General features: G+C 47.8%; 1 protein-coding gene across 20 annotated transcripts in view; it reads left to right on the top strand.

Moving 5' to 3' along the window:
* The window catches only part of LOC1271375 (rap1 GTPase-activating protein 1), a 161,353-nt gene that overhangs the window by 119,703 nt on the left and 20,121 nt on the right, over positions 1–21,529 (top strand). For 10 of the 20 annotated variants that reach the window (XM_061657902.1, XM_061657897.1, XM_061657899.1 and 7 more), the window contains one exon: positions 19,154–19,198. The exons of 5 other annotated variants lie outside the window; for them this stretch is intronic. In XM_061657902.1, the coding sequence (XP_061513886.1) occupies positions 19,154–19,198 (45 nt within the window). Of the gene's footprint in view, positions 1–1,064; positions 1,812–19,153; positions 19,199–21,529 lie in introns of all 20 variants that reach the window. 5 more of the 20 variants (XM_061657915.1, XM_061657912.1, XM_061657913.1 and 2 more) reach the window with 2 other exon arrangements.

Genomic DNA, 21,529 nt, shown 5'->3' with positions numbered 1-21,529 from the left:
TGTGCGCAACACATTTAATACAGTGATTAATTGATGAGGAGCACATTAAAACACGTGCGTCTTGAGTGAAAGTGTCGCGCGTTTTGTTTTGCCCTCCTCCGAATGACTTCATGTTGGCGTTTGTTGGCGCTGCTTATCAGGCAGTCAGGGGCGCAACCGGGGCGTATATGATTCGAGCCAGCCAGCAAATCACACACACCCATCGCGCACGACCGGCGGCTCCCTCCGAAAACAGTGTGAAAGTCAGGTTTACATTGGCGCAAGAGTTAACGTGCATTTCGCACGGGCAAACATTTACCAGCAAACAGAGCAGTTTTTGCAGCGAAAGCAAAAGTCTCCTTATAAACAGACACAAACGCACACACACCCCTGTTTAGATGCCGAAAGGGAAAGCGAACTCCCTCTGTACAGACTTCGGTGGGTTGATCCTTCTCCCTTCTTTGCCCCCGGGGGCGGCAAACGTTGGGTTGCGATGGATTGCTTCGCCGGAGGGGGAGAGAAAACCCCTACAGGATTCCGACATGAGCCTGGGCGATGAGTCATCGTTCGATTTGTCTCCGCCCGTCCGCTGCTGCTGCACTGGAATCCTGGATGGTCCTCCACAAACCTTCCACCGCTCCGCGGGCTCTGTACATAGATGTTCGCTTAATGGACAAACGCGAGACAACACGAGACTGACTGATTGGAGAATGCCTGGGGAAGCATAGTCTTTTTTCTTCTGTTGCTCTCCTTGTTCAAAGTGTTAGAACTGAATTGTGTGTGTGTCTGTGTGGGTGAGCAATCTGGTGTAAATGTGAGATTCGGCAATTGTTTTCTGGTGTAACAACTTCAAAACCCTCTTAACGTTGACCTTCCGGTGCGTTTTTTTGCTGTTGTGGTCGTTGCTGTTGCGTCTCGATTGGCATTACGTTTGAGGTTAAGTGTTTGAGAGCGCATTTGAATGTTGAAAGAACCCAAACGCACACACGCAAAGACACCCAACACAGCCCAATCTCGATGGCAATGAATGCGTAATTACATCGAAATTGATTCCATTCCTCCCTCTCCTCTATATGCTTTTTTAGGTGTTTTTTTTTTCGTGCTCTAAAAGTGTGCTTTTTGTGTGTTTGAATTTGGTGTGGTAAAGTCTTTGAGACGAATTCAAATATGTCCAGTGGTGTTGATTGAACCTTCGCCTTCGTCGCAGTGAATGGGAGAGGGTAGTAACGCCACCACCTTCAGGAAATTGAGGCTTGAGAGAGCTGGCTGTAGTTCCCAAGGTGTGTTCTTAAAAGTGCTTAAAAGTGAAAAAGAGAGTGAAAAAACCCCCTCAACGCATACTTACGCTGTAACCTTTGCGCGAGATCAATTTAGTTTTTTATTTGGATCACGACTTCCAATTTTCAAGTGCAATTTTTAATCGAGCATTGAAGTGATCTAAAAAAGAGATCAAAAAGCATTTTGATTGCTCGATCCAATGTGCGTAAAACGGGGACGCATCTAGAAGTACAGAGCCCAACCCAAGAAACAAAAACACGCGCCACACCACGCGCCCCCCGATCGAAAACACGGTGGCCTTCCAAAGTGAGGGCGGCGAGCGCCGTTGGGTGCGACAGGCTGTGATGGGGGTGCTACGGTGGCGCGATCTGCCCGGGAGCCGAAGCTCCATGACGAGCAGCAGCAGCAACAACAACAACAACAACAACAACAATGCCAACAACAATGGCAATAACATAACAAGCAACATAAGTGCGACCGGCAACAACAGTGCGGCCAATGGCAACAACAACCAGCTGCACCATCACCATCATCATCCCGGTGGACGAATCGAGGTAAGGCTGTTCAGCAACGGACGAAGGACTTTCTTCACCGTTTAGGGGGGAATGTGTTGTGTTTGCCAGCTTTTTTGCTTACTTGATTCGTGCACCCCGCAAGTGTGCGTTAATCGCTGTGCGCATCGTACACGCAATTAACTCGCCTAATGACGAACTCGAGGATGAAGATGATGCGCCTCCTGGTCCACTCCATTAAGAAGACAGGGCGCTCGCAGGGGGGCACGCGACCTCGTCGTCGTGTGGATTTTAGAAGCAAATCGTGTGTTTCTTCATTTTTCATAAATCTCAAACTCTGACGCGTGCCAAAAAATTCGCCCAACACTGAAGCTGATGATGTTCGAAGTCGCGTCGCACACGACGTACGGTCGTTGACGAGCCGATGATGTTTAGCAAATTTTCGTTTAATTTGCTCTCAAACCTTCCCTACCTCGAGTTGTTGAGCCGTCCCCAAGCTCTCGTGGACATTAGCCAAAGCGAGACTTCTCATTCGCGCGATGACGGAAGTGTGCCAACAAAAAAACCCCCCGGCTTGAGTCGACAAACCGATAAGAAAGAGAGAAATGAGCACTGCCTCAACAATATTTGTGCTTGTTCGTCTAACGAATACAGAATAAAAGAGTCCTTTAGAGGCATTTTAAGCTCTTCCTAAAACGGCAACTGGAATATCCGTAAGTTTTGAGCGCAATAATGCCTTTTTCAGGCCGTGCGGACAGCTTCTAACCTCTCTGGCTGATGCTAATTTGTGCCTACCGTCCGTTTCAGACACCGATATCAAACCTTGCTGGCGTCAACCAAGATTACGGCAAAGATCCTGATAGCCGAGGCGTTAAATGCCCAAACTCGCGCTCCATAAAATTAAGCTTCCAGGAAGCGCACGGGCGGACACGAAAAGTGTGGGAACTAAGCAGACGACGCGAGAAGGAGCAGCACGCATGGGAAGAACTTTCAGCTTGTTCCCTAGTTTTGTGTTTTATTTCATTCTTGTTTGCTGTCTTTTCCCATCACCATCCCCTGCCGGCAGTGATGACCTGCTCCTCCCGCACCCAAGTGCCAAGTGTCCGCATATTCCGGTGTGCCACATGACACGATACGACGGTGGTGGGCAGATGTTTCCCTACTACCGCTTGTCTGTCTGTCTGGCGGCTTGTTCTTCATATCCATGTTGCGGCCCCGGTATCTTTGTTTGCACAGAATTATGAACTGAAGAGGGTAGAAAAAACATAGCCAGCGGAACAGGCGAGCAGAGGAGAAAGAAGGACAAATAATTCCACACATCCGCCGGGGGACAACAGCGTGTGGCAATGTATCTCTCACACCTGCCTGGAACTGACGGGGGTATTCCTTCCGGTAGTGACTTCTCCCCCACCGTCCTGAAAAACAAAACAAAAAACTCACCAGACCGTACGAAATGACTCTGGCTGAGGGACAGAGTACAAAAGTGCTCCTTTTTTATACTTTGTTCCGCTCAGAGCTTGAACTTTCCCGCCCCAACAGAAACTCTGCCAGCTGCTAGAACTTTGTCCAATTTCTCACGAGCCGTGCTTTGATGTTTCGTTCTAGCGCCCACAAAGCTTCACCTAATTGGTTTGTCAACGGTTGGGAAATGAGGGCGATAAAAAGTTTCCAGCATATCTTAATGCGGTGCTTTCTATGTGTGTTTATCTAAACTGCTGTCGAAAAGGAAACTGCTCCGGCTCAGTTCAAACTGGGACATTATCCACGCCGCCACTTCCGGGCCATGCAAATTGGGTCGACGGAAAGTAACGGAAAATCGTGTCCAATTGTGTTGTGCTGTGTGTCCCCACCATCCAAAGACATATCCGAGAGATACATTCCTCTCAAAAGCACGGGGGGGGTATGATGATGCTCCCCACACAACCGTGCACATCTGATTGATGCCCTTTTGTGTGTGTAGTATCTCTGCCGGCATGTGACACACTAAAGCCTCACTGTGCAATACCAGTTTCAGGCTTTCACTTCCTGGCCCTCGTTTTTTTAGTTTTTGGAGGGCTCTAGAGTTCCTCTTGTGTATCAATCGACTCTTGCGCATTGTGGTTTCCTCTGCGCCGCTAGCGCACACAGTATCTGTGTCAAAGCCTCATCCGCATCCGCAACCGCAGCATAATGAGCGATCTGAGCGATCCACGAGCGATCGTCTGGTCATCAAGGGAAACCTCTGCTATGGATCTTGTGATCAGGTGGTTGTTTTTCTTTTTTTTTTGGGGAGTGGTAATTGAATCTTCTGCTCAGGCTTCTTTCCCCCAACAGCGCAGATCTGGTTGAAAGAGTGTCGAATTTCTGCCCCTGCGAGACAGAAGACGAAGTTTGTTCTAACCTTGTCGGAGTCTCGTAGCTGGGTCGGCTTACGTTAGGCTCTCAAACGAACACGTCGGCAGCGCCAAAATGTCAACGTGCACAGTGTGTACACCGAACCAGGCAAATGCGGACACGGAGCGACAAAAAACCGGTTGCGCACGCCTCTCTCGGATCAGCGCAGATCGTGACTGCGTCACTGAGTGTGCGAGGAACCGTTTGCGCTCGCTGGTGTGTTTGTGTGCTCGTCTCGTCTTGTAAAGGCGTAGATCACTCGTGGGTTTGGGTAGGCACAAAAGGTTGTTCGCTTGCTGTATGCCCCTGTTCTACTCACCTCACAAAGCACAGCCACTGCCACTTCTCGTAAAAAAAGGAATCTTTATTTCTAAGCCCCTGATCTTGTTGCTGCTGCTTGCGTAGTAACAAATGTCATCTCTCGGTGTGTTTTGTGTGCATGGTTTCGGTCTTTCAATTTCATGAACTCTCCGAGTGCTGGGTCTGTGTGTCTGGCCGTCCTCTCGCTCTCCCACCATCCTTCTTTCGCAGTGTCGAGGCCAGCGAGGTCTCGCCCGCAGGCTTTACCGAACCCCCTGGTCCAAAAATGGAAATGACGTTTAGCCTACATTCGCCCCGGCAAACACCGACGGATTTGGCACGCTGCCCCGCGCTGCAAAAGGCTCGTGCAAAAGAGCTTGCCAATGGAGCCTGAATCAGACAACAAAAAAGCTCAGCAGCCCCTACGAAGCTTCCTTGGCCGTATGATGATGGCGATGATGGCATAAGATTAACTCTTTATATGGAACCATCCTTTCCCCGTTTCGTAGTACCATGGAGAGAGAGCTTTTGCCCTTTCGCTTCTGGCATTGGATGAATGGGCCGCACACCAAATCCGCCTTGTTCTTGATTTCTTATCCAGTTACGCCGAGGCCAGTGCTTGGTGTGCCCGATGCAGAAACATTCTTTTCACACAGTTTTTTTACAGACCTAGGCTAGTTCTTCCCAATCTCGGCTTATTCCCGTTAGTGCGCCGTTCCCTAGGCGCCATTATACTTGGGATCTTGTCACCCCGGCGACTGTGTGTGTGTGTGCGTTTTAGGTCCTTCAGGAAAGCTGGCGGGCGGTGGCATTTTTACGATGTTTGATTTGTATGTACGCCCAGGCTTTGAGGCTCTTTACAACATACAACCATATGTTTTTTTTCTGTCTCTCTCTCTTCTGCGTCTCTCTGCGCCTCCAGGACGTTGGAAACAGCTGGACAAGAGAGCATATCCCACAAGGGGGAATAACTAATCCTTGTCATTTTTATACCCGGGGTGTGGTAAAAACGGAAGACCAAAGCAAAAGTAGAAGAAACTACATCCGAGCAAGACATCCGATACAGAGGGCGAGCGACACATTGGGAAGTGGCCATGAGAGAGGTCTGTTTGCTTGTTTATGGATTATATGTTTATGGCCATTGCTTCGCCCCGGGAACGTAATTGTTATCCGTCGGGACAATCAATCGAGGAGGGGCCGCTAGAAGCATAAGCGCAAATGTTTCTTTTGCAATCTGTACTACCCCGATGCGCTCCCATCGGTATATGCTTCGGTGCTTTGTTAGGAATCAATCGAACGTATTGGTTTCCACAGCCAGTTCCAGCGTTCCAATCCCGGGGCGTGATATTGACCAGCGTCACAGCCCTGTTAGAAGCAGTGCTTGGGGGGGGGGGGGGGGGGGGGAAATGCAATATTTACACATGAAGTTATCTCATGAAGTACAAAGCCATACACACATTCCTGAGGCTCGTTGTCGCGTTGCGCGAATGCAAATGTGCTTGCGAGCGCGCGTTCGTCTTTCTTGCGCCTTGTTGTCGATCGCGCTCGCCTACTAACACAACCGCACCAACACAACTGCGTGCATGCTAAACAACTGTGAAACAACCCTGTTGTTGTTGTTGTTGTTGGTTACGTCGCGATCATGCGACCTAACACACACACTTTATACGTGTTCCACTGTAAGAGGGTTGTAACTGCGAAACCTTTTTTTCCCACCCTGTCCAGCTGAAAAAGCGTAAGCAAACTATTCTACCACACTGTGTTTGGGTGTGTTTGGTGGTAGAACGCGTACAACAACTCAACCCTTCCCCGGCATGGGGGGCAACAGAAGCTAATGGGTAAGGTTAACTCGTTCCGGCGTGTCGGCATTCCGGACTCGGGGGCTGCCTATTAATTTGTACTGCAACGTGCGACAGTGTGCGTACCGGGCAATCACAAACACGTGTAAAACGTCGCAGCAGAGATAGAGGTGGAAGGGTCGCATAGATCTGTTTCTATTCGCCCGCCCAACTCCACCCAGCGCGCGCCCAGCGATTAATTCCCCTGCCGCCCGGGGCTTCTTGCGTTTAAGCGGGCGTTTGTTGTGTTGTTAAACTATTGCCTCACGTCATCACCTCCTCTGCTCGGTTTTTTATGTGTGCATGAAGAATTCGCTTTACAACAGCGAGAGACAGAGAGGGCGGAAAAATGTGCACGTACGTAGCACACGGCGGGGGCTTGATGTTTGTAACAATGCTTAATTGTATGCTACTGGTGCGCTGCCTCTGTGTGACTGTGTGGGCGCGTTTTCCGGTCCGCTGCCACTGGAAATGCGCTGAATTGCAAGCTGATACAATGATTTAAATACAGCGATCTCCGTTCGCATATTTGCCATTTTCATCTCATTGCACTTTCAAGTCAAGGGTGTACCCACACACACACACAGCGTCATGTTGAAGTGACGGTGACCGATCCGGGCCCGCGCACGCCCCGGTCGGGTGGGTTGAATTTCATGCAGCAAAACTCAATACGCCACCACACCACCACCACTTTGTGTCCATATTTCTCCCTTCGCTTCGCGGTATTGGAGCAGCCGAAGGGCAAATGTGCATAAACGATGAAGTGAAGTTTCATGGTTCAAGTAAACGCAAGAAACAAACCCCAAGAACATGTCAAGAAAAAAGCTCACTCGTTGCTCGCTCGGTTACAGCGCCAGAAGTATCAATTCGAACAAATCACAGAGCCCCGGCCATCACCACCATCATCATCATCATCGTCAACGATCGTGTGTGTGTGTGTGTGCGCATTGGCCTCCGCCCTGGAGGCCTAAAATTAAGCATATTGGGCGTCGTAATAAAATAATATGAATATAAATTTTATGTTACGCTGCTCCACGCCCCGCGATCACGATACGGCAAACGATATATGCAACAGATGGCCCTCCTCAAGCAGGAAAAAGCAAAGGATGACGGTGCAACGAAACGAGTGATATATTGGCGACATCAGGACGTGTGTGCTCGCGCGCGCAATATCATGAAACACCGAGCAGATAGAAGGATCGTCCCCATGCGCTCCTTTCTATCGCTCGTTCTCCTGGGGACATTGAGGGCAAAAAAGAAGGAGGAAGTCAAAAGAGTCATTGCCAATAATTGGATCTCGTTCGAGGGGGCAGGTTGTGGAGGAGCCATATTGTCCTCTCGGGCACGCGAAGAGCACGCAGAAAACAATGTGGCCGGTGTGGATTGTTTTAGATTTGAGTGGGCAACATTCATTCCCTCCAATTTGCCCCCGCGGTTCCCGCGTTCTGCATGATTTATGCTCTGCACGACGCACAGAGCGCGGTCCGTCGAGACATCTCCGCTTACACAGCAACGGCGTCAGTGTCGTCATCGTCGTCAGCGTGGTCCACACAAAGTTGAAGGCTGTAAATCGAGCAATTTTACCATAATTGGGCGCCATTAAAAGCGAAATCTAGAGGCTGCTTTCGCTCGCACAGTCTCAATAGAGAACATCGCGCACGATTTCGTTGTTGTGGGGGGTGAATCGAAGAGGAAGGTTGAAAGATTTATCCAAAATCTCGGGCACCGTTTAGGACCCACACCGCCCGCAGAAGATGCAATTGTGTAAACGTTGCTGCTGCTGCTGCTGCTGCTGGAGGCGACAAATTGAGCAGCTTTAGACCCCGCTAAGATGGCCAAGAAAGGTTATTATGTGTCTGTTCTTCTATTTCAATCCCCAATCTCCTCTCAATATGTTCAGACGGCAAAGCCCACGACGACTTCCGGAATGGTTGTGGCGTTTGATGGCTGTGGACCTCACAGTCAGCAGGCGCCACACTTTGGAGCATAAGTCCGTGGTAAACGTGTGGGTGTTGTTTGGTGTGTGAGTGTGGGATGCAAGGAGAGCATTAATGGCGACTTGCTGGAACAAATGAGGGACTTGTACGTTTGACACATTTACTGCTGCAAAGACCATGGTATATACCCCAAGCGATGAATCAAGCCGTTTGTTCTTCAATGCTGGATCTATAGACGTAACTTCTTGGAGCAGTTTTTTCCCGAATACGTCAAGTTGGTTATAGTCGCGTTCGCCCTCAATTGCTTATTCCTCGCGTAGTAATCATCATAAACTTTAGCCACATACACAAACACACACACACATAGGCCACACATAAAAGTCATCGTCATTCCAAACGCACAAAACCCCCCATAGAAGCGCGAGAGCGCAGATTTCGTGTCAATCACGCGCTGGTGCTTGGAGTTACTAAAATTATGGTCTTTGGGGAAGAATAACTATCATTAGACGAGGACGCTTTCGGGGGAAAGCGTAGGCACAAGAACCCGCCCTCGACTAGGCACATTATCCACTCCCCCCTCTCACACCTCCAGTGAGGATGAAGTAATTCAATTGTTTTATTATTAACACCAAAATCCTAGACATTAAATAGCAACAAAACCTCAAATAGCGCGCAGACATCCCGTTGCGCATGTTGCACGCGCATGTTCGCTTTGTGGCGTCGTGTTCGTGTCGTGTTGTCTGCGTATTTACATTATAACTGCGCATTGCCTAGTGTAGTTGTCGTGTTCCGGGGCAGGGGCATGTATATATATTGATTCACAATGAAATATATAAATGGCGGAGGTGAATGCCATCGACGTGATCGGAAACCACACGTCTGTGCGTACCTTTCGGTAAGGCGTAACACCCAAACGGCTCAACCATCTCAACCCTTAATGGTCGAAACTACCCGTAACAGTAGCTAGATGTAACATGTGCGGGGTTTTTTGTTGTTGTTGTGTGTACCGCGGTCGAACCCTCTTCGCTCCCTTCGAGCGCACGATCGCACCATTTAAAAGCAATGCGGAACTTTGTTTATTGTGTGGTGGTGATGGAGGTTCCGAGCGGCGTTTGAAGTGTGTTAAATTTCCCAATTACCAATGGGTGGAAAAGCAATTTCGAGTGTGAGTGTGTGTGTGTGGTGGCCCCATTTCTTCGCGTAATGTGGTAAGCAAAGGAGGTTCCAGTAGTAGTAAAGATTATTTAACTAACGAGCTTATCACGATTACCGACCAGGGTGCTAATCGTAAAATGCGTTCCCAATGGGAAATAAACGAACTGCATGTGTGGACGGCGCTTTCAGGTCGTCTTTCTGTGTTAAAATCGCAGTCTCTAACTGTACAGTAGATGCTTTTTTATGGAAGTTAGCTATAAAGATCATAGCGATGATGTGCATGATCTCTAGGGCAACAAGCGTGGAATCATTTCTACTGATCGATTAAGTGCTCATTTAGCTAAGGATCTTTCCCATCCACAAGAACGGAAGACTTTTGCAACAGATCGACAGCATGAGAAATGATCATGATGTACAGTTTCCAACAACAACAAGCCCGTAATGCTTCTTGCCAGCGCAAAAGAAAGCATTATGTCGATCATAAGCCACCGGTAAGTCAGTTTTTCCTCTCGCTGATGGATGGATATTATTCCATCTCAAGTAGGGAAAGGCTTTTGTTCGCCTCTTCACAGTACTGATGCCACAGTACTGCTCAGTGGGAGACTGAAAGAGCACACTACCCTTTTGCCAGATAGAAATCTTCACCGCTAATCTTCTTCGCCTGCCCCCTCGCGAGAGTGCAGCATGGATACAGCATCCGCAGCGGGGAAAACGGTAAATCGGCAAATCGAACCGGGTACTTTCGCGGTAATTTTAGCGTACCACTGCGCAGGGTTTTGGTGAAAGCCGCCCCAGCAGTACCCGTCAGCTCGTAAACTCATGGCGCGCTGCCACACTAATGCCTTTCCCATTGGCTTGCCCAGTAGAGAAGAGAAGAGATACGGTGTTTGCGGAAGCTGCTGCCCTCGGGAAAAGAACGGAACGAACTGTTCATACACGCTGAGCAGGGCCGTAATTTACGAGCATCAACCGTCGTGATCAGATCACAGGCCCGCGGTTTGAGGGTAATCAATTTTTTGGTTTGTTGATGATCGGTGCGCGGATTAGCAGTTAAACCTTTTTGCTTCCAACCAAACCAACAAGCCCTGAAGTGTTCTTGTTTACGATCGTCTTCGTCGTGGTTGTTGTCGTCGTGGTTTTGTGTGTTTCTGTGTTACCAAAACAACAACAAAATCGATCACGGAACAGCTCCCAAGCGTATTGGCTCATGTAGTTCAACGGCACACCAGACAGATCGGCAGAATGTGTAACGATGGGCCCTCCACTCCCCATGTACGTGAGAGGCTGGGAGAGCTGTGTGGAGTCCAGTGGTTAACCGTTAAACTGACCTAATGCCAACGGGAACACATCGAGGTCCGAGATCCGGAGCGGACCGCCATCATCAGACGAATTAGTGCCAGGGAAGGAAGCAGTGGCTGCAGAAAAGACACCGTTTATTTCTGTTTTTCTTCCGTACCGCGCGCGACCCGCTTTGTGTTTAGGATCTGCTCTCCGATCGCACCGCAACATGCTAAAAAGAACCGCTTGTTTTCCGTTTTGCGGGTAACGAGCTGCTACTTCTCTGCCAGACGTTTAGGTCCCGTGGTTGCATTTTATTTACTCTACATTTTATTTGACCGCGCGCGCGCGCGACAAAGTGTGGCACAAAGCAATCAAAGTTTATGGTGCGAAGGGACTGGTTGGTTGTGTGTGATCCGCTTGTTAGTTGACGCTTGTAGTCTTTAAACTGGAGCTTGTTTTTTTAATGCTATTTTTATGTTGCTACGACGATTTTCTTTCCAATTTTCCATCCCGATCCATTGCTATGCTGCTCTTACGAGTTTGCGCGGCATGCGGAATCGATCGATCGACCCAGCCAACTGGAACCGTGATCGGTGTGATCGCTTTCACACTTCGCGTTCCGTGCGGTAGAGACGTTCCACGGCAACGATGTGATAATAAATTACCGCTTCGACAGTCTCATCTTCCTACAGTTCGGTTCCCTTTCCCTGCTGTCTATGTGCCGGTGGTGCGAACAGTAGAAATTATTCGAAATGTTAATAGAGTGAGAAGTGAAGACACTAATAAGACATCTTGCGATCGGCGCACACACACAGTCTATGAAAATGCTTGCAGAAGAAGAAGAAGGAACAGTCGCTGTACTTTTATTAGATTATCAGTCGGTGGCGCATTTGTTCACGAAAGCATTTAATAATCGGACGCGGGTAGGAAGATGTGCGCGGGCGGGCGGTTAGGTTCGGTTTCATGCTACCTACCCAATGATTATTGGATCCGATATGGTGAAGGTAGTGTGTTGACGGGGGAGACTTTTTTTTGTTGTTGCACCTTTCCCTCCCAATGCATATGAGCTTCTCGCGGTAGGGTAATCGAAACGCGACAATCACTATTGAGCGGTGAAAGAAACCTCCCAGTCAAAACAGCTTTCTAGCAATTTCACTACCACCTCTCTGTTGGATTTTGATATGATGGAAAGGTTGCCAGGCCGAATGTGTCTTCTTAAGGTGATTAGAAAATTAATTGAGGATTTTAGAGAGACAGATAAAGATAGAGGGGATTAGTGGCAGAAGAGAGATATGCAGTACACATTTATGGCAATTTTATTTTATGAGGCAGTTAGAGTGTACATTCCGTATCGCTAAAAGGGGAGGCAAATGAAGATTTTTTTTAGCGTGGGATGAATCATATTTATAGCCCTTTTAACCTGCCTTTGGAAGAGTGGCTCGGTGGTCTAATCGATAAGTTTAAGGGTTGACGTAATTATGCTCGGAATGGTATCAAGTCTTCATAAAAGCAAGGATAATATTATTCTTGAGACCTATAGAAATGATGATGGTGTATCAAGAGTGTCTTTTCTTGACTCTGTGCATGTAGACTCACTACTACACTTGCACGCACTCCCTCTACCGGAACTACGCAATACTACTACTACTAACGAACAGCGTTAGTGTGTGATTATAAATGGAAATTTTATATTAAGCGCTTCCTTTTTTTATTGCACCAAACTCGAACTTAAACGTGCTTCAAAACTAATCCATTCCAATATTTTATTGCTCAACTCATTATTACCCACACACACACAATCAATGGCTACAATCAAGCGTCTGATTGAAAGTGTTTTTTTGCACCCTCCGGCTACCGGTGCCCGGCTCGATGCCATAATAGTGTGATTTGATAATGTACAAAATGGCGTGATAAAATGGTTAAAAATGGTGTACCGACCCGAAGGTGTTGCTACTTCGCTTAGCATTTCTATACATTTAATCTCCTATTTGTGTGGCTTACCCCGTCGCCGTACGCCTGATTGCGTACCTAGTTTTTTTTTTATTTCAATATAATGAATCAAACCACTCAACCGAACCGTTGGTGAGTTTGAAATGAAATTCACTTTTCAGCTACAGGAGAGAGAAAAAAGGGAATTTATAAAACGTGTCCGGAAAGACATCAATCTCAATGCTGTTGGGTGTACTTGCGATACGGGAAGGTATATAAGGCTCTGCTGGTTCGTCCAGCCAAACATACATTGTCGTTGGCGAGTCTGTTCCATGTGAGTAATGGGTTCCGTCTCCCGTCACTCCCAGGCGACCCTCGGTGGGTGATTGGTGGTGGCTCACAATCGATTTTGATGAGATTCATTTTATTCCGTGTTAAATGAGCTGTAAGTGGTGCGCAGAGAGCTAGTGGACCAGGCGGAGTGGCGGTGATATAGGGTAAAAGGGACATACACCGTCGTGTTGCGGGCCACTTTAATGCATTTGCGATGAGTGTAATCATCGTGTGCCCACCCTCACAGGTTTTATTTTTAATGGAGCTTAATACACGCCTGCTCGTGTTCGTGGAACTACAATTTGTGTGTGTGTGTGTGTGTGAGTCATTGCGTGGCCACAGATGAGTGACATCGCTTTGCGGTACTGTCCGCTGGTCAAATGACACTCGTCCAGTGCGAGGTGAAGGTTAACTTTGCTGACCGATGCAAAGATTCTTATCACTCTGTGCCTCTACTGGTTGTACTCTATTCGCGCCCACCCATCATGATGCCACGTTGGGAGTTTAGGTGATAATGGAGCTACTTGATTAGAACGATTACAACTAAAAAAGACACACAGCGTCGGCCACTTGAAAGAGGGTCAGTGTTGCTAGAAAATAATAATGCAAAGGTCTGTTTTTTTTTTCAAAGAATCGTTCTTACACTCTAACAACACTTCTTTCTGTCATCCAAGCTGTCGCGCCAACCAGTCTGGCTAATTAATATGCAAAAAGCCACCAAAACAGTACCATCGCCCACCTTGTGTCTGTAGTGCTACGCACTGGCAGCATATGGTAATTAATATTCCACAAACGGTACTCGTGCATCAGCATCATCATCAAAGGCGTGATCAAAAGGTGCGGCAACGGCAAAGGGTTGCAATTTTGCAGAAGAGTGCTGGATGAATTCCATTCATTTCGTTTCACTTTTTATTTAATAAAAATTAGCATAAAAGTACAAGGGCAGTACAGTTGGGCATCACGAAAAAGCGGATTTGAAGGGAACAAACCGCCTATTATGTGATGTTCTTGTGTGACTGTGTGCTAAGTATAAGTATTTTACAGTGTGAGCGGCCACGCACGATCGAGTGTGAAAAATGCTGCGATCGCGACACGATCGCGATGAAATCGAAAGCGTTGAAATATTTATTCTCCGCTGCTTGGCAAAGAATCCGAAATAGAAACAACATAGAAGCAACATAACCATGAAGAAAGAGGATCGCTCTTCTTAATGCGCTTGCCGCACTCTGTTGACTTAACGTTGACGTCGCAGAGATTTAATTCAACACAGCAAAGATCGGTCAAGATCATGCTGGCGCTGGGCGGTGAGGTAGATAAATTTCCCGCCAACATTCCAAAGCATTGAAGAAAGGCGAGGAAAGGGAGTTTTTTTTCGATTTAGATTTGTTGATTCGGTCCTCTACTAATGGCGTGCTGCGGGCAATGACTACGACTTTCTTCCTGACAGTTCCGCGCTCGTTTGAAATGACGCAGGCAAAAACCCGGGGAAACTGACCAACCTGAAAGTGTCCACACAAAGTGCGGCAATCTTTGTTTGCTTTAAAAAGGCAAGCCGCCCACCCAGCCTTTGGTTGGACTGTTATTGTCACCCGTGAGCGCAAGAAAAAGGGTGTGTGTGTACCCCCGCCGCCGTCCAGGGATGACTGGGTGGAGTTTTCCACGATTTCGCCATCTCATTTCGCGACGCGGTTGCTGTGTCTCATGGTGCTGTGTTACACCTTCACTCTGTCGCGGGACTTTACATCAGCATTGTTTTCCACTCCACCACCCTCTCCCGGGGTCTCACACCGGTGGAAACGATGGGGCAATGGGGTGCCTACCCACGGGGGTTTTTATGCTTTTTGGCTCAAATCCACTGCTATCTGCCGGCTCAAATAAATCTCACTTTTAATTGTGTTGGCTCATTAATTCACCCTCGCGCATCGGACTTGAAATCGCGGATTGACAACAACAGAAAGAAAAACTCATGGTAAAGGGCGAAAAGTTGGAACGTAGAAGACAAATCGGACGGGGCAGCAGCAGCTTTGCACTCTTTCTGTTGCACTGCTTGCCTTTAATTTAACGACCCCCCTCTTGGCGGTCAAAAATTATGCTGCGCGGCAATGGGACAAACGACGATTTGTCCCATTGTTGCCTGTAAGCTTCGTAGCTATCCTTCACCACATTAAGCGGAACGAAGGAAGGGAAGCGGTGAGCACCAGAATCGCGAAATTGTTTTTGAACAAATCGAAAGTGACAGTGTGGACTCTGCCTTTTCGGGGTGGGTGGAGTAATGTTTAGCGGAGTGTTTTTGCTTGGCGTTGGATCTCTGTCTGCCTGCCCCTGTCTGCACGCGACTGTGAAGGCGAGAAAAGTGAAACTTTCTTCCGAGCCGGGTTGGTCCACCGCGTGACGTCATGATGGCGGGGAAAGTGACAATCAGCGCCCGTCCGGCTCATGCACTCAATTACAGAAAAAAAGGCAGTTGGGAGAGGAAGGGGGGGAGGGGGGCAGTTGTACGGCAAATTCCTTCATCATCACCCGTGTTGGTGGCGTGTGTTGGCGTTAAAAACGAGAAAAAAAAACGAAAGGCTTCTCATGCCGTCGAAAAACGCACGTGATCGAGATGAGTTCGACACGCTAAAAGCTGTTCGTGAGAACATGCACCACTCTCGAGGAGGCATTAATGTGATTTTGGACTTTATTTGCGTCGGTGCAAATTCCACAAGTGGGGGTTACAATTACTCTTCCATAGGAAATGTCACTCCAGTCGTTGGGAGCAATTGGAATGATTTTTTCTGTGTGTGTGTGTGCTCTGGAGAAGCTATGCGAAGAATTCAGCAGCGTACGAGAGAGGGCGCACTGAAAGACATTAACATTCCAGCGGCTATGGAAGTCGAGGGAAGGAGGAGACTAAAGAATTGCCTTCACGCTTGTCAATTCGGCACACACATGCTTAGACAGACTTATTGGTTCTAGTGCGTGACAATGGAGCTCCGATCGACACAGTCGTAAAGATTGAAGTTCATTTCTCGCTTCCGTTTGGTCTTTTTGGCGAGAAAAATCCCATTTATTTTAGGCACCCCACCAAAACTCGTCTTAGCTTACAGACATAGCTCACACACAAACACACAAACCAGCAAAAGCACAAAAACTTCAAATCGGATTAGTGCGTATTTGCTCGTAGGTAGGTTTCGATTTCAAACTTCGTACGGAGAACGCGCTCGCGCTCGTTTTGCATTATTCCAGCAGCGTTGATTTGCATTATGGCACGGCTTCTGACAAGGTTTTTGACTGACTTCATATACGCACGTTTAAAACCACCCTTCGATTGACGTCACGTCACACACCACACCAATCGGCGGAGGACCAAATAACCACGCACGGGAGCGCAATATGTTTTAACATTCGAATCACGATTTTAATTGAATTATAATGAAAAATCCCTACTCACAGTCCCGGACTGTTTAATGCATGTCTGTGTGTTTGTGTATGTGGAGGTTTCGTGCTGAAATGTTTAAAAAAACAACAACATCCCTTTAGTGCACCGTGCACCCACAAAGCCCCCAATTCCCCAGCACGAAGTAGGTTGAGGGCAATCGATTTGCTTTTGGAGCGTTGGGCGTCCACGGTGCTCAAAAAAACAAGCTTCTGCACAGCAATTCGGTTCGTGCTTTCCTAGCCTAAATGATGCATTTCACTACACAGTGCCGAGCGTGAATATTTTATTCACGTACACACATCCAGCGGGGTTGTTAAAAGCGGACCAACGCGCACCAAGTGACGAACGCGCGACTTTTTCCGCTCAAACGAATCTCATATCTATTTGTTTTCGTGTGTGTGTGTGTGTGCGTGTCTTTGTGTCCCATTCCTCCCAGTGCACCCATCTGCACGTGGCACACACCAAACACACAGCAAAAAAAAACGGTTCGCTTTGGCGCTTTGTTGTCCGTTTTGGAAGCGTTGTTTGTTGGGCCACAAACTCTACTACTCGCGGGCAATTAACTCGTTCATCACTGCTACCGACGACCCAAGCGTCGGTGGCTTGGGCAGAGGTTCTCACGAGTGTGTGCAAGAGCATTTTTCCTTCTCCGAACGAATGCAAATGGATTTTGGAAGTGTCCACCGGAGTGGGTTAGGGGTTGACGGGGGGTTTTATGGCATCATCACGACACTCCGCTCCGCTTGTGCTGTTTTGAAGGCTTGATAGAGCGCCACGACGAGAAGGGCGGCGCAAATGCAGCGCATCGGAGTCATGGATCGAATGCAATCTAGATTTGGTGGGTAATAATGGTGGGGCTGGTGGTGGCAGAGCATGCAACCAACATAATGTACATCGCCCTGTTCGTGATCGTTTGTAGCATGGCAGCACACAATTGGGGTTGTTTGCCGTTTGTCACATGGATTTATGTAGGCTTAGGCTTCTCGTAGGTTTCCCAACGAACCACACACACACACACACACGCACACACCCAAGCGATGGGAAGGGTGACCTTCGGAATCAATCAATCACAACAGCGAGCGAGTGCTGCGGAAAAGCGCAGGAAGGTAAAATTGGTTTTCCATTTCATATGGGATGGGGTAAGCCAAAATCCAACGAGTCGCCATCGTGTTTCGGGGTTTGCTGGCTGCAGTTTTTGGTATTGCAAAATGCAAATTGTTTGAACTGGCAACGAAAGAGAACCGTCTGCTGCACATGTACAGTTTCCACGGGAGTTTTGTGTGCCATCAATCTTTTCTTTTTGCCCACTCAAGCATCACCAAAATCAATCATCAGAAATCATCGCTCTTTCGGTCAATCAAAACAACGCGTTTTTCGGCATCCAAGCGGAGGTGAGGTCATTGATTGGGAAGGGTATATGTGGTGCTGCATGTGCGACGGACCCAAACAATAGACACAAATTAACATGCAGAGCTTTCAACAATAATAACAGCACGAAAAAGAAAAAAGAAATAAAAATGGTCGTGGAAAATGCTGCACCATCATCATCATCACCCCATCAACAAAAAAAAGGTCACTCTGGCCCAACACATCGCTGCGGACCTCTAATTAACACAACGCAAAACTTTGTCCATCAAACTGCTGGACTGTGATGCAAAATTGTGATGCACTCGCACCGTGTTTTGTTTGTGCAACGCGGGCGAGCTAAAATGGAATCAACATAAAAAAACGTTTTGCAGCATCCCCCAAACGATTGCGGCCCCATCTAAAGCAGAAAACAAAACGATTTGGAAGCGTTGTTTTTACATCACCATCAAAAATAGAGCCAAAAAGAGAGAGCGAGAGATATTTAGGGAAAGAGAGAACAAATTAGAAGATGGGCGTAGAAAATCAATTCCACTGAAGAACTGTGTCAACAAAGCAAACGAACCACTGAACCGCCCGACGCATTTTGGGGGGGCAGGGGGGGGGGGGGGTGCCCAGCCAGCATCCAGCTGACACCATTTAAGGGCGGAAATCAATTACCCCCAAAAGAGCAAAACCCGGTCACCAAGAAGATGTGCGCACGGGCTCACACGTGCTGCAGCGGTGGCTTGGGAGCATCCAATCAATCGCTTTCCCTTTAAAGCGATGTTGGCGGCAGCGTGGCCGCGATTTCAGCCTCATGTCTCTGGCTTGCTTAGTTTTGCCCTCCCGAAATTACAACCGACTCCAAGACAACCGACCGACGACGGCTGCTGCGTTTTACATCGCACGACCTTGTTTTTTGGGGAGCTGTGTTTTCTTGCAGACAGCGTGGGTTGAAGCTTGTGTGCGCGCATGTGGAAGATAATTTTCAAACTTAATTTAAACTTTTTCCGAGGCGAAAGAGGAGCACTTTTGGTATGCAATCAAAATTACGAGCCACCACTACCACCGCATTATGATTTGTTGGAAAGCGCAATTTCGGCTCGTCTATATTAAATCGACAAAATTTCTCTAACGTCTAAGCAACGAACCTCCTTGCTTGGGTCTACAATAGTTGCCCGGGTTTTTCCTGGCCGGCCAGAAGTGGGCTAATTAATGTTTTGTTTCATACTCACGAGATGCCGACATCATCTTCCTCATCAACAGGAAATGGTTAAAAACATCGTACCCAAACATATAAAACATTGATCGCCGTCGTACATGAAATTAGTGCTCCGTTCCTAAATAGCTAGAAAGTGAAGCAAGTTCCTTGTTTTGTGTCTGTGTGTGCACCTGTGTGTAATGTACCTTTTTCCTTGGTGTACTGTACTAAAACAAGCCTTTCTTTTCTCTTTTTCACTCTCGTTTCAGGTGCGTACCGTAAGCACGGGCACAAAAACTCGAATGGTTTGCATTGTAAGTAGTATTAGCTGGCTGGGCGATGTTGCTTCTGTGCAGGAAGTGTTCTTGTATAACATTGGCTAGACCGGCACCATCCACCCACACTACCCTCTCTTTGTGCACTGACACACACACACATACTGCACTTGCGGAAAAGGAGCAAAAACTGGGTGGCATTATGCCACCCTCCATATTCGGCTTAATTTATGCAACAGTTTTCCATCACCGTTTTGTACAGGAATTTCCGTCGTCGTCGTCGTCGTCGTCGTTGTCGCCCTCCAAACGGGGTTCAAAAACGTTGGGTTTGTGTGTGTTTCTTTCCACCAGAAAATGAATAAAACAATTCGTTTTGTAGTGCAACTCCTCTCCCGCCACTGTTTCGGGGGGAGGTGCAATAAATTCTGTGCTTTTCTGTGCACAACTTCCGGTGCACTTTGGCGCGGCGTACAATATTTTGCCGCCGGCCACAACAACACACGCCGCGTGCGCTTTGAAGCAGCGAAATTAAATTGTTGTGGAGCAGTGAGGTAAATTCAATTTTAAATTGGGATTTTTGTTTTGTTTCAATTTTGTACGCTGTGTGAAACGTAGAACACAACCGGAATTTCCGCGCAACAGAATCAAGCTCGTGAGGGCTAAAACAAAAATGGAGCAATAAGCTGCTGCTGCCCCTGACAACCAAACGGACTGCACTTCATTGGGTTTTGTGGTTTTGTGATGTGTTTTCTCTCTTCCTCTCTCTCTGTCGTAAAGAGGACAACGACAACATGTTTGCCGCCGGGCCCAAGAACCTCGGCACCGTACGTGACTTTTCCAGCATAACCCGCAACTCCCAGTTTTGGCAATTTTCCAACTATTACATGCCAAATGGGGAAAATATGAGTAGAGCGAGCGCTAAAGAAAGTCAACTTTTCAATCCCCAACGCGACGCGAGAATTGCGGAAATAGTTGCCCCTTGCAGGGCAGGGCCGAGATGAGTTTTGTTTGGTATTTTTATGAGGTTTTCCTGCCTTCTTCTGAAGCAATGTATAGGTGTATAAAAATACCAGCACTACTAGCTTCTTTCTTCAGGCAAAACAAAGCGCTTCAAGTGGGAAAGGCGTTTAAAAAAGTTAAGAAGGAAAAAACACCCGCCATTTCAAAACAAAGCAGCAAAAAGAATGGCTTACTTTTCGCGTAATAATTGCGCCTGGTTTATCACTGCGCAAAGTTATTAGAAAGGCCTGCGCTGTGTGCGCTGTTCTGCTGCTGTTACGCCCACCCGTTTTGCGATGTTTTGCGATGCATCGCAGAGTGTGTGTGCAATTATGCCGGGTGAAAGAAGAAGAAGATGAGGCGCTGAGAACCACGGGACCGATGAGACAGATTTTTTTTTGTACGGTGATGCATCACACAAGCGCATGCAATTTATGCATTCAGCAACAACACGCTAATGGTGCAATAGTTCACGCCGAATGAAAATGAAAAAAAAGAAGCGCACCGCCACCCTCAATCCTGCCAGTTTTCCCACGTGCGGCTCTGATACACACCGATACAAATGTGTCTTCTCCTCACGCAACGATCGCGAGCCCGAAAGTGATCGCTCCCGATGTGTTGCCGGAGAGAAGTTGCCACAAAAAAATCGGGAAGATGTGCACCATTCTCCGCTTTACATAATCGTGACGAAGGGAAAGCGTGCAAAGCGAGCACCGGGCGGTGGTGCTGCATTGGATGGCATCATAAGTGGTGCCCCCCGGACCCCGGTGAGAGGTGAGAGCGGCAGTATATGGAAGAAAAACGCTCGCACTTAATTATGTAGGTGCGGCCGGCAAGAGAGAAGGAAGGTTCATGTTCACAAGCAGCACCACCACCACATGCCTTTGATCGACTCCTAATGATGATGGTTATGAGTGGCTGGCAAGTGGGGAGGAGTCACCTACCATCCCTTGAACACCTCCCACCAAGGGGTGGCATCACCTGCAATAAACCATAATGGATCGATGAGCTAAATACTCTCTCTCTCTCTGTGCCGCCTTCGAGTTTGCCATTTTTCATCCCAAGCCCAAGTTGAACCCAAAACTTTCCATTGTCCGCGTGTGTGTGTGTGTGCACTATGGGAAAACTGAACACACACACTGGGAGGGAAGGCGAAAGGGAGAACACACACACACACACAAAACGATTTTCAGTTGCGCATTGCGAATGCCTGGAAACAATTAAATTCGTTTTGCGCGCTCCCTCCAGAGTCCGCGGTCCGTGCAACCAAACGGGCGCGGCAAGTGTATGTGGTGCACTTTTCTTTTGTCTAAAAATAGCGCACACTATATCATCATCTAATCGGCCACCGATTCTCACAAGCGTGGAGTT

This window comes from Anopheles gambiae, chromosome 3, assembly GCF_943734735.2.
Source record: "Anopheles gambiae chromosome 3, idAnoGambNW_F1_1, whole genome shotgun sequence".
In the NCBI taxonomy this organism is placed as follows: Eukaryota; Metazoa; Arthropoda; class Insecta; order Diptera; family Culicidae; genus Anopheles; species Anopheles gambiae.
Note: the sequence above shows the minus strand (reverse complement) of the source record. Positions and strands in the feature narration are given on the sequence as shown.